The sequence below is a fragment of the Pistacia vera genome, unplaced genomic scaffold, assembly GCF_008641045.1.
Source record: "Pistacia vera cultivar Batoury unplaced genomic scaffold, PisVer_v2 Contig323, whole genome shotgun sequence".
Taxonomy (NCBI): domain Eukaryota; kingdom Viridiplantae; phylum Streptophyta; class Magnoliopsida; order Sapindales; family Anacardiaceae; genus Pistacia; species Pistacia vera.
Window position 1 is genome coordinate 287,932 of NW_022196139.1, and position 13,189 is coordinate 301,120.

The 13,189-nt window shown below is 37.7% G+C and overlaps 2 protein-coding genes across 2 annotated transcripts; both read right to left on the reverse strand.

Annotated features, from left to right (window-relative positions):
• Nucleotides 1-135: 135 nt before the first annotated feature.
• LOC116137396 (pentatricopeptide repeat-containing protein At2g40720-like) lies at nucleotides 136-2,731 on the reverse strand. Its single transcript, XM_031423083.1, has one exon. It carries the CDS (start codon nucleotides 2,710-2,712, stop codon nucleotides 136-138), a length of 2,577 nt encoding a protein of 858 aa, XP_031278943.1. The 5' UTR covers nucleotides 2,713-2,731.
• A 141-nt stretch (nucleotides 2,732-2,872) lies between these two features.
• LOC116137346 (DEAD-box ATP-dependent RNA helicase 17-like) lies at nucleotides 2,873-10,170 on the reverse strand. The gene is made up of 11 exons (XM_031423034.1): nucleotides 10,059-10,170; nucleotides 6,342-6,413; nucleotides 6,175-6,247; nucleotides 5,962-6,071; nucleotides 5,732-5,875; nucleotides 5,505-5,613; nucleotides 5,074-5,423; nucleotides 4,929-5,002; nucleotides 4,217-4,521; nucleotides 3,666-3,912; nucleotides 2,873-3,422 (listed from the first exon to the last, which is right to left on the reverse strand). Exons 1-11 carry the CDS (start codon nucleotides 10,168-10,170, stop codon nucleotides 3,174-3,176), a joined length of 1,845 nt encoding a protein of 614 aa, XP_031278894.1. The 3' UTR covers nucleotides 2,873-3,173.
• Nucleotides 10,171-13,189: the final 3,019 nt, after the last annotated feature.

The following is a 13,189-nucleotide window of genomic DNA, read 5'->3' on the forward strand; positions in this document are numbered from 1 at the left end:
ATTTCTTAGTTCATGATATTAGTTACTTTGCTTTGCATCGCGTAGGGGAAGGAGCAATGACAAAATCAAGCATGAAATCTCACTTAATGAGCTTTCTGCACTTTCATATCAAAACACAATTCATTTTTTGGGGTCTCAGTAGGCTTCAACACTTTCATAATCGCATGTTTTCATATCCATGTTCTTTCTAAGACTATTTAAAGTCTCATATATCTCAATAGTGCTTTCCGATGATGAATCTCCGGAGAAGAAAACATCAACCTTGTTCCTCAGTTCAATCCAACTGCCACCAGGGTTCTTCTTCAATCCTTTTTCTTTCATAAAGGTTCTTAAGTTGGCTGCTTGATCCCACATTTCAGCTTCTCCATACAGATGTAACAGTTGAACATAATTGCTGCCTCTGCTTGGCTCCAGCTTTAGTAGGCTTTGAGCTGCCAGTTCTCCAAGCTCCACACTACGATGAACTCGACAGGCACACAACAAACTCAACCAAACACTCCTGTCAGGTTCAATGGGCATGCTTTTTACAAAGCTGTAGGCATCATCCAAGCGTCCAGCACGCCCTAGGAGATCAACAATGTTTACATAATGCTCCATCTTAGGTTCAATCCCGTAGTCCACTTTCATGGATTGAAATAGATTCAGACCTGACTCTACCGAACCAGAATGGTTGCAAGATGAAAGCAAGGAGAGAAAAGTTACACCATCAGGTCTTACCCCTGATCTTTTCATCTGATCAAAAAGCTCCACTGCTTTAAGGCATTCTCCATGAGATCCATAACCAGCAATCATTGAATTCCATGTTACCAAGTCTTTCTGAGACATGTTTTCAAAGATATACAGCGCATATTTTAAGAATCCGCACTTGATATACATGTCAATTAATGCATTCTCCACTTGAACATCACATGGAATCTTCAGTCTAGTTAGATATCCATGAACAATCTTCCCTTGAAGCAGTGCTGCTATTGATGAAACTGCAACGAGAACACTTGTGATGGATACAGAATCTGGGTAGAAGCCATGCTGCACAATCTGACGAAAAAACTTAATTGACAGTTCTGGTAGACCATTGCGGCAATAACATGAAATCATAGAATTCCAAGCAACAAGATTTTTATGTGGCATATCAGAAAATACATTTCCTGCAAATTCCGCAGAACCACATTTGGAATACATATCTATCAGGGAACTAGCCACAAAAAAATCCAGTTGAAATCCACACTTGATAACAAATCCATGGATCTGTCTGCCCAAATCTACATTCTCCAGTCCTGAACATGCACTGATAACACTTACCATAATTTTAGAATCTGGTTTAAATAAACCTACCTCCATACCTCTGAAAAAATCCAAAGCTTCCTCAAACTTACTGTTATGACAAAGACCAGATATCATAGAGCTGAATGCAACCACATCCCTTTCCTTCATTGTACTGAAAACCAACTTAGCGTCAGGATAACTCCCACACTTAGCATACATGGTTAATAAGGCACTTTGTAAAGCAATATTACTCTGTATAGGTCTTTTGACTAATTCTGCATGAACTGACCTACCAAAATCATGTAGTCCAATTGTACCGCTTGATGATAATATATTCAAAATTGAAAAAGAATCAGATGGGATTGCATTTAATGTCATCTGTTTATAAACTTCCAAAGCATCATAAGCATAGCCATTATTAGTGTAAGCTGAAATCATGGCATTCCATATTTCAATCTCTTTTTCTTGTACCAGATGAAAAATTTCTTCTGCAGCTTCAATCATTTTGCACTTGCCATACATAGTTAATAGAGAAGTATAAACATAAGGATCACTTTGAAATCCCATTTTGATCACATCACAGTGAACCTGCATACCAAAACTCTCATCTTCACCATTCCCACAAGCAGTCAAAGCACCAGAAAACGAAGTTGACACAAATTTGACATCCTCATTCTTCCCTAATGAATACAATTCCAAGCTACATTCCCATAAGCCCTTCTCACAAAATCCACCAATCATCACATTCCACACTACCACACTGCTCTTATTACTCAGCATAACAAACACTCGCCAACCATATTTTAACTGACCCCAAGTCAAGTACATATCAATTATTGCAGTATCCAAGAACGAGTCACCATTCCCAATGTTCCTTACGATATAACCATGAATCTGTCTTCCTTCTTTACATCCCAAATCCCTACTACTACACACCCCAAGTAGAATACTTAATGTGTAACCATCAGGTCTTATACCCGACGATTGCATTCGACAAAACTGATGTATTCCCTCTATAATATGACCAAATCTAAAGTACCCATCAATCATAGAGTTCCAAATTGATATATCTTGAGCTAAAACCTCCCTCTCCGACAATTTATCAAACACATGAACTGCAAGTGGAAGTGACCCACATTTAACATACAAACTGATAAGAGAAGTGGCAATATATGGGTCAGATTGTAGACCCATGGTAATGATTGTCGAATGAATTGTTTTTCCATATTGAAGATTTGTCAGTGAAGCACAAGCCTTGAGAATTGAAGGGAAGGTGAATTTAGTTATACTAAAAGGACAGTTTGGATTTTTTGAGTATAATTTCAGTGCTTCTATGTATTGCCCTTGTTGGGCAAGGTTTTTGATCTTGGAATTGATTAGGGATTGTGTTGAGAAATGTGAGTTTTTTAAAAAAGAAAGATGTCGAATAATGCATAACTTGAAATTCATATCAGCATTGTTCCTGTAGGCAAAGTTATTTTAGGTGGTTTAGGAAGTAGATTGTTAGGATAGAGTTTGCTATAAATTCATTGGTGAAGCTGAAAGATTGAGATTTTGCAAATGGGTCCTTTGTTTAAATTGTTTTGTACCAGACATGGATATTACCGATACCAAAATCAGAAAGCAAATTTACCATTTATAATCATGTTTCTGTCAAAATTTTGATATAAGCTACACTGTGAGAAGTAAATAATACTCTACAGTTACAACTCTGCCTGAACAGCCTCTTCCTATAAGATATATAATTTCTCCATTGCAAAGAACCAAATGACCCAGCCAACCACCACCGGATCATACAACGTTGGTGAAAGACAACAAATCTGATCCAGGTATTTTCGCATGCGGCAACTGCTCAAGATGATCAACAGATGTCATGTCGCACTTTCAAAATCTGTCCATCAACTCGCCAATTATGTTTTACCGGAAACCTTCCTTTTTTTCTGTTGTCCCTTCTGTTTCTGATCCCTCTTCCTTTTCTTTGATTGTGACTGGAATGATTTCCCGACCAAAGAGGGTTGCTCTTTCAATGCAAAGCTCTTAGCAACATGCCCTAAATGAAGCTTCTTCACCATAAACATTCTTTTCAGCTCACCACGATGGGCAGTGTATGCACGAACCCAGGAGCAAAAAGCATTCTGGGCTAGTTTCTTCATCTTTGGCTGCAGAAAGGCATCAAACCAAAACCATCAACTTGGAGCACACAAAAAGAAACTAGAGCCAGTAGGTCCAATTATGGTCTAAAGAACGAGCCAAAAACGTAAGGAATGCTCAGTGCAGAGTTTAATGTCTCTGAAGGGCTTTTCCCAAGTACATACTACATACTCAAACTACGTAAAGATCAATCACAGTCAACATAATACTAGTGTATGATTATTCATCACCAGAAATACCCAGTGTCATACCTCAGCTGAGACAAACGACTCAAGTGCTTTTTGGAGAGTTAATACCCAAGGATGCGACTCTGTGGAAACAAATTTCTTCACTCGAGGTACATGACCATACAAAGGAAAACCATCTAACACTTTGAGGAGAGGATACTCAGTCAATAATACACCGTGTTTCTCCAGGTCTTGCAGATAATCCACTTCAATTGGCTGTAGAAATAACAACGAATCTCCTCTTTCACCCAACCGAGCGGTTCTACCAACCCTGCATTACAGATAAAAACAATTAGCATCAAGCACCTGCCAAACATCTATCTGTCTCAACAAAAACATCAAGAATCTCCGCCTTTCACTTGAAAGACATAAAAACAAGTACCATTGAGTACAATTTAATAATGATAGAAAAGTAGAATTGCAAGTAAATTTAAGATACATGTCAATAGTATATATATAAAAAAAAAAAATGTATGCCAGTCATAAGAATGCAGCACAAAGAATCCTCAAAAATGAAAGAAAACAGCCTATGAATTACTGGAAATGAAAATTTCAACAGAGACAAGTCTAAATACCTATGCACATATTCAGTAGCCTCCCCTGGAGAATCATACTGTATAATACATTTAACTTTCAGAAAATCCAGGCCTCTAGCGGCAACATCTGTGGACAATAGCAGTGCCAACTTCTCTGTTTTAATGGCCCCAAATGTGGTTCTTCTATCTTCTTGCTTCATATTCCCATGTAACCTGAATGTTTTGCATCTCAAAAATAGCTGTTTGGTTTCTGCATCTTGTTGTGTATAGGGTGACCACTGGAATTTACTCAACAGAGAATAGTGAAAATCCACAGCATCACATGTTGAAAAGAACACCACAACCTATAGGAGTATGTAGAGAACTTGACAAATTAATACCAAATCAGACAATGAAAAGTTAACCACCATATCTTAAATGTAATTATAAGCCAGAAGAAATGATAACAACTTTCTCGGATCAGTTCTTGAACTCCAAAAAAAAAATTAAAAAAAAAAAAAAAAGGGAGCACAAATTGTTTCGCTAGTTCAAATGAAGATCAAGTCAAAGCAAATTAATTAGTAATTGACTTCATATTAGAAAATAGCATCAGAAATCTGACAAAAGAAAAATAAAATGTTTAATAAGATTGCACTCGGCATCTCTCATGAAATATATTGGTTTAAAAGGATTTGGAATTGGAATTGATCACAGAAGACAGAAAGGTACTTGAAACTGCATTGAGCAATTAAAAAATTAAAATAAGTCTCACCTTTTGGGAAGCTTCTCTTTCAAAAAGATGCTTGAGTATGGAAAGAAGGACCACAAGCCGTGAACCACAGGGAACTGCATAAAATTCATTGAGATGTTTATCACTCTAACCTAGGTTAAAGGTTCACCAAGGAATCAAAATATACCTTTTACATATTTCTGAACCAACTGAGCTGGAAGATTGTAGTCTCCACTTGAAGAGCTCATCACTGCACTCGGATGTTCAAGTTCTTTGTCCACAACAGATCCCAGAGATCCACTCTGTTCATGTGATGCATCTTGTTGCACCTTCTTGTCATCAAGACCAATCATAACTGGCTCTTCTAAACTAATTCTCGCAAGATTATTTACTTTTTCGTTTAAGGTAGCTGATAATAGCAAATTCTGCCTCTTAAAGTTAGAATCTTCCTTCTCCTTGCCAACAAACCCATCATTCCTCGAACCCAAAATATCTAGTATCTCCTCAATTTCTTTTCCAAATCCTAATTCCAGAATTCTGTCAAGGAGCACATCAAGAGTTAATGAAGACAGAATTTGTTAAGAACCTGTAACTCAACTTTAACCTATGAAACTATACCTATCTGCCTCATCAAAGATTATCCAACGTAAATTTGTATGTAAGAATGCTGTTGTATGCTTTAAGTGATCCAGAAGGCGTCCAGGTGTTGCAACAAGAATAGATATACCTAAAAAGCATTTAATAATGCAAAATGAATTTACCAATCGACGAAATTACACCTACAATAACTAGTAAGTCTTTCTAAATGTACAATCATTGTTAAGGAAGTTTAGAAAGTGGTTTACCTTTGCGCAACCTGGCTTTCTCTTTTGATCTATTCTCACCACCCATAACATAACCTGGCACAATCCAATGGAAACGATGCAGTAACTTGTGCAAAATCTCAAAAACTTGCAGGCATAATTCTCGTGTGGGCACAAGTACCAATGCTACCAAACAATCAACACATTAAGATGTATCATATTATAAACAAAAATTCTCACATTCAAAAACTCAATTGTTTTCTATTCTTTACCAAAAGTTCCGTAAGAACGATCAATTCGTGGAGTGTAACTCTGCAAGTGATGAATAATGGGAGCTAAATACGCCACCGTCTTGCCAGTCCCAGTTGCTGCATTAACAAGTCTATATTTTTGGAAAAAAGAAACATCAACAGAACAAAACTATTAAAAAGAAAAAATCATCAACAAAACAATAAAAAGTAAGAGAACAAAGGAAAGGATGATACACGTGTCGACCAGCGAGAATAACAGGAATGGCTTCAGCCTGCACAAGAGTGGGAGCTTCGAATCCCAATCTTTCTGTACACAAATGACGTATATTTTCAGTCTAATTAGCTTTAAACAAACATAAAAAAATGTATTTTTTCAAACAAAACTGGGTTTTCGAGAAAACCTCGAAGCTGGTCACATAATGTGGAGTGAAGGCCGAGGCTGGTAAAGGAGCACGACGCGAATATTTCCTTCACTGTTTCTTACTTCTTATTATTCATTTTCTTTTTCTTCGTTAGCCTGTGATTTTAGGGTTTTAGAAGTAACTGATTCCGATGAGGTTTATCTGAAGCCAGAAACGACAGCGTTTTAGCATGATTTTATTGATAAACTTCAATTGATTCCCCCTTCATATTTACGATAATTAATTTAACCCCCTGTAGTGTTCGGAAATTTCTCCCACTACTTCATTTGTTTAAGAAACATCTGAAACAACCCTCCAGGTTTTATAAATTGTCATTTGGTTCCTGTTGTTACGATAGCATCCACAGCCACTTACAGCTATACATAACTAGGTAACTAGCATGAATGGGAAACTAATTGGAAAGAGTAAAGACAAAGCAAGCGTTGAACCGAAATTGGAAATGGGGCTGGAGACCATAGACACAGTGGCTAGGAAAAATGAGGTTTGTTTAACATATTTTTTCTTAATTCATGGATTTGATCAAATATGTTGACATTCACTTTGAAGGGCCTTCAATTTTTCTTGATGTAAGATTCAAAATATATATTATTTCTATTGATGCTTGATTTTGACACCAACTATTCGCACATGTAAAGTGCTAAACGGACTTAGAAATTACATGTGAACTGGAAATGAAATAAATAAAAGGGAGACGATTTTTAAAATGGTTCGGATGCTCAAAGTGAATCCTACGTCCACTATCTTTTTATAAATGGAAGATTACAATTAGGTCGCAAGTAGTGATCAGAGAAATAGAAATACAGAGAGGGAGAGTGAGTGTTTTGGGTTCTCAGTATCAAAATCAAAATTTGAATCCGAATAATGAGAGGGGAGCTCTCTATTTATAGTAAGAGGTTTATGGGTAATGATTACGAGTCTGCTAGCAGACAGGTGTCGTACAATTCCTACCCTACCTCCCATTGGCTGGCTGCATGGTAGATATCCTTAAATCGAGTAGGGCTTGGGCAAGTGGGTGACTTCGAGCCACTCACTAGCCAGGCCTTCACCTGCCAAGTTGATGACAATCTTACTTCTTCTGTCCTTGGACGACGTGGTAGCGCCTAGACGACACAATGTCTTTCTAAACTCTGATTGGTCCTCGCTGATGTAAGCCTATGCCAACCCAAATTTTTTAGGCATAACAGAAGGCCCCCCAGTTCTTAAGGTTCAAGGTTTGAACTTTGAAAACTTCACTATTATGCCTTGATTTAACTCATCTCGAGGATCGCTTGCTCAAACTGCAAATGGAGAATGGCCGAGATAACACTAAGTTCATGACTTAACTCGACTAGCGAACTGAGTGGAGGTCGTGATGTGGGCTTGGCGAGCTTCACAAGCGACCTGAGGTGATCATCCCCTAAAGGTTCAACGACCTGGGGTCGGATCCTGCTTAGTGCTATACCAACGTTCTTCGAACTTTACCCATTGCTCATGACCTGAAAACACTTAGAATATTTTTACTGAAAATCAGACGTCATTTTCCTTCAAGCTCAATACTCGGAGAAGAGTGTTTCACTCGAACAACCTCTTCAGATGTTATCTGTTGCGTTTGACAGTTGGCCTGGTCAATAAAGTAAGATTTATCTGACAGACGTGTCTTTGCGCAATAAGTATCAGTCATGAACATTAAATGCAAGTCATGCTGAAATGACACTCTCTTTTAAAGTATTAAATGTGGATGAAGGCGCATTTAATGTGGTGAAGATAACCACACTGACATTTGGTGTCTTCAATGGAGGGAAACGTCGATTGATCTTCACGAAACGTGAAGGTTACTCTTCACGAGCATTGGCGACACGTGGTCGCATCCAACGGTTGGGAACATGTCCTACCCAAACGTCGCTTGCAAAGAAAAACAAACGTTGCCTTTTTCCCTATAAAACCCTAAGCCTACTTTAGAATTTTCACAGAACTCAAATCTTTAGAGAGAAAAATAGAGTTTTTGCACTCAAGAAACCAATTCATCCGTCTTCCAGTTGATGCGCACTCACCGTTAGGACAGAGCGTTCATCGCCAGTAACCAAGAGGTAACGAAAATCCTTCCCTTTCTCTTTTTCATTTCTGTTAAAAACTCGGTTCTTTCACAGCAATTGTGGGTTTGAACACCTAGTAAATTTACATGATGCACATTCTGGAGTGGTGTTCAAAAAAGGAACACTCTTAAGAATTGAAAATCTAGGGCACATATCCTTAGGAACTCATTCTCAAGGACGTTTAGGGTTTTTAGGAGTTAAAGAAGAAAATTAGGGTTTTTCTTACTCTTTTAAGGTCAAACGAAACACTGTGTATAGAGACTAAGTCACCTCTACGTGTCACACCTTTTCAAACTTTAGGAGTAATGAACATTTCGGAGATGAGAGCAATTGAAGGAACTAGTTCGCAGCCCTCGAACACTTCAACAGGTCCCGCATAGGCGGTGCTATCAACTGCCACTACGGATGAGATTCAAAAAGCAGTAGACCAGTTTGCGATCAATGTAAACATCTACTAGCATAGGTCGCACACTGCTTAGGACACTCTAGAGGGAATGACTACTATCTCAGATGCAATCTTCAAATGCAGGGTGAAGATACCTTTTCACCCATTTATCAGATCGATCCTCGACCACTTCGAGGTCGCGTCATTCCAACTAATCCTAGCGCGTTCATGACTGCGATTGCTATGTTTATTACATGCCATGAACATGAACTCGACGAGTTAACAACATTGGAACTCTCATGTGCCTATTACTTAAAGAAAAGCAAGGACAAAAATTCCTTCTACCTCTCGAAGCGATCTACGATCAAGGGAGGGATATTTGGCTACCCTAGCAACATTGGGGCTTATGACACCAAATATTTCTTTTTCAGTACGATGGTGTCTGTAAATTTAAGGAGCCGAGTAGGTTTGTCCCTTTTAATTTCCAAACTGATTATCTTTTCCTTTAACTCTCTTTTAATAGTTAAGACTAATATAATTTTTTCTTTTTCGTAGAGAACAAGACAACCAGGTTGACGGCTCTAGCAGATTTCAATCGTATGGAGGTGTTTGGTCATTTTCCCAATTAGAGTCGTGACACAAGACTGCTCATGACCAATGCTAACCTGCAAAAGTACAAATTTTTCAACCTTAAGACATCTTTGAAAGCTCCAACCCGTAAGTATCTTTGTATCTTGAAGATCTTTTAGCCTTGTACCAAAGATAACTTTTTTGCTAACACATTTTCATGGTGTGCAGCGACCATGTCGCCAAGGGTTCCAACGCCATCGATAAAGGCTGTAGGGTTTGCATTCCCCCAGGTCAACCCAACTAAGCCAACCGAAGTGACCCCTAGTGCCATCCTCATAGGAAGGGTACAGATCAGCGCCAAAAGGCAACCACCCATAGAGTGACACAAAGAAGCTCCTCGACTCGTGGCCGCTCATGCCACGAAGTAGAGAACCATGGGCCAGAAGACCAAGAAAAGGAAATAGCTGACCACCGAGGAGGAAACGTAGTCAAAGCCAGAGGGCCTCGGGGTACTATCAGAAAGAACCCAACCCTACCTTGTCACTCGCTCGAGAATACCCTTGAGGGGCACCCTCCGTACTTTAACGGCCCCCGGGAGCTCGCGCAAAGGAGCAGGAGTGACCACGGCTACTCGAAAGAAAGTGAGCAAGTAATGAGTCGAGGATGTACCTGCCCCCTCAGGGCCAAACTCGTCCATGCTGGATTCCCTAGGGCAACTGCCAGGGCACTTGCAACCGATAATGTACACCCTGCTGGATGCCTCAGCCTTTGAGGAGTTCATAGCTTCTCGACCTACCAACCTGACAGCTACCGCGCTCTAACTACACAGTCAGGTAAAACGACCTGTTCCCTTTGAGAACCGTCTTAGCTTTTTATGATTTTGAGAGAAGGAAACTAACTTTTGTCTCTTTTCCCATGCAGTCCCTGCTCGCCCTGACCGTGGCCTAGCAAAAGATTGATATGGACTCTGCCAACAATCTCCACAAGCTGAAAGAGGAGAATGTCAAGCTGAAGTAGGACCTTGCGGCCATGGATGCGGAGGCTAAAACGGCTCACATCCAGGTGAATCAGTACCTGGTAGAGAGAGATTCTGGACTTCAGGCCACAGACTTCCAAAAGGTCGAGCTCGAAAAGAGAGATGGGAACAACAAAGAGCTCCAACGGACGGTGGCAAGACTCACCAACGGGCTGAGTGAGAGAGAGAAAGAGCTTAAATGTGTTTGGTAAGATTATTTTTTAATATCCCCTATATTTGTTAATTAGTTAAACACCCCCTATAATAAAAGTTTTAAACTTAACAAAAACACCCCTACCCACCTATTAAATGCCAGCAGCCGGCCACCGGCTATCGAGAACATGTGGGTGGGTGGGTGGGTGGGGGTGTTTTTGTCAATTTATAAATTTTTATTGTTGGGGGTGTTTAGTTAAATTAACAAATCTAGGGGGTTAAAAAAATCTAAATATTTTGAGTTGAATAGAATATGATTGGATTTTGATAAACCTGGGCATTTGGGACTGGTTCCAAAAAACCAGCCCAAAAAATCGGTGCTAGGCTTGGTCCTAAACCCGGACCAGGGCCATAGAGGAGGGACCGATCCCTAGATCGGGCCCTCCTCTAAGGGCCAGGCCTGGGCCCAAACCCCTTTGCATTTTTTCTAAATGGTCCCCTAAAAATATCCAAAAACCCCCTATAAATTTTGAAATTAACAAAAATATTGAGAGTTAAATTGATATTTTACAAAATTTAATAATTTTCAAGTGGAAAAAATTCTTTCGGCCCCTAAAAATTGTATAAACCCCCCTACATAATTTTTTTGGCCCCTTAAATATAAAAAAAATTAGGGGTGAAAAAAATTTTCTAGGCCCATAAGACCGATCCTAAGGATCGGTTCGAGCCCTAAAATTTAACATGGGTCTGGGATCAGTCCGAGGCCTATGAGTGACTGGTCTTAAATGGGATCAGTCTCGTTGGGACCAATCCCAATCAGGTCCAAACCTAGACCCAATTGGGACTAGGCCTGCAATCGAACCGAACATGAACGAACGGGCCCGTTCGAAAATCGTTCGATAAGCATGTTCGATTGTTCGTGTTCGTGTTCGTGTTCGAACGAACACAGGATCTGTGTTCTTGTTCGTTCGATTAACAAAAAGCTCGTTCGTGTTCGTTAGCAACTCGTTCGACTAACCTGTTCGACTAACTCGTTCGACTAACTTGTTTGTTCGACTAACTCGTTCGATAATTTGTAAATACTTGTTCGACTAACTCGTTCGATAATTCGTTCGATAATTTGTAAATACCTGTTCGACTAACTCGTTCGATAATTTGTAAATACCTAAATATTTTAAATGTTTACATATATATTTTGTATCAACACCCATAAATTTATAGTGGAGTGAAAGTCTATTGTAATATATGATCAATACATACGTGTGATTAATTTGTTATACATACATATATATATATATATTGTATCAACACCCATAAATTCATAGTGAAATGATGGCCTATTATAATATATGATCAATAAATATGTGTGATTAATTTGTTATATATAATGTGTAATTGTGTATATACAAAATTATTATCATACATATATTAATCATAGGTTAAATATGTTATGAAATTACCAAAATTTTAGGTTATCATATATTTATTATCATTACATAAATTATCATAAATATTTTAAATGTTTACATATATATTTTGTATCAACACCCATAAATTTAGAGTAAAATGAAAATCTATTGTAATATATGATCAATACATATGTGTGATTAATTTTATATATATATATATATATTATCATTACTGTCTACATATTTATTTTGTACCAACACCTATAAATTCATAGTGATATGAGAGTTTATTGTAATATGTGATCAATACAAATGTGTGATTAATTTAGGTTTAATTAAACTATTATATTATTAAATTTGGTATGCTATACATCACTTGATTATACAATATGTTATGTTTATCAATTTACCATACTATATTTATTATTTATTAATTGAAATGTTATCTTATAATATTTAATTATTGATTACATTTAGAAAAATATGAAGCTATTATGTTATTGGATTTACTATATTATTTATCACTTGATTATACAATTTATTATGTTATTAAATTTGTCATGCTATGTATCATAGTAATTTATTACTTTTTAATTAAAATGCTATATACTTATATATTTAATTATTGATGACATTTGGAAAAAAAAATCCAAACATATTATATATATAAGAAAGACAAAAGTATCATAATATTTTATTATTGATTACCATTAAAAAAAATTCATCCAAACTCAATCAAACATAATATAAAAATGGAAATTTTTTTTTTAATTATAATAATACATAACCTTGTTTTTCGAACATAAACGAACGAACAATCGAACGATTGTTCGCGAACGGATGAATTAGTCGAACGTATAGTGTTCGCGAACATAATCGAACGAACAACCCCTGTTCGAACTCGATCGAACATATTATCAAACAATTATCGAACTGTTCGCGAACAAATGTTCGCGAACATTATCGAACAGTAATCGAACGAACAACGAACGTTTGTGAACTGTTCGGTTCGTTTGTAGCCCTAATTGGGACCGGTCCCTGCACAGGTCTAGATTTTGAGAATAATGAAACAAATATGTATTTTGAATAAGATATGATAGGAATAATAAAACAAAGACACCTTTCTACCAAAATTATCTTGAAAACCTCTTAGTTTGCGATATCAGTTACTCTGCTTTGCATGGCGTAGATCAGGCCAGAATCATGCCGATTAACGAGAACCA

Coding starts and splice junctions, on each gene's coding strand:
- LOC116137396 (XM_031423083.1), bottom strand. CDS start 2,712: ATGAATTTCAAGTTATGCATTATTCGACATCTTTCTTTTTTAAAAAAC.
- LOC116137346 (XM_031423034.1), bottom strand. CDS start 10,170: ATGAACTCCTCAAAGGCTGAGGCATCCAGCAGGGTGTACATTATCGGT. Junction 5,876..5,961: donor TCGTTCTTACGGAACTTTTG/GTAAAGAATAGA, acceptor ATTGTTTGGTAG/CATTGGTACTTGTGCCCACA. Junction 5,614..5,731: donor GAAAGCCAGGTTGCGCAAAG/GTAAACCACTTT, acceptor AATGCTTTTTAG/GTATATCTATTCTTGTTGCA.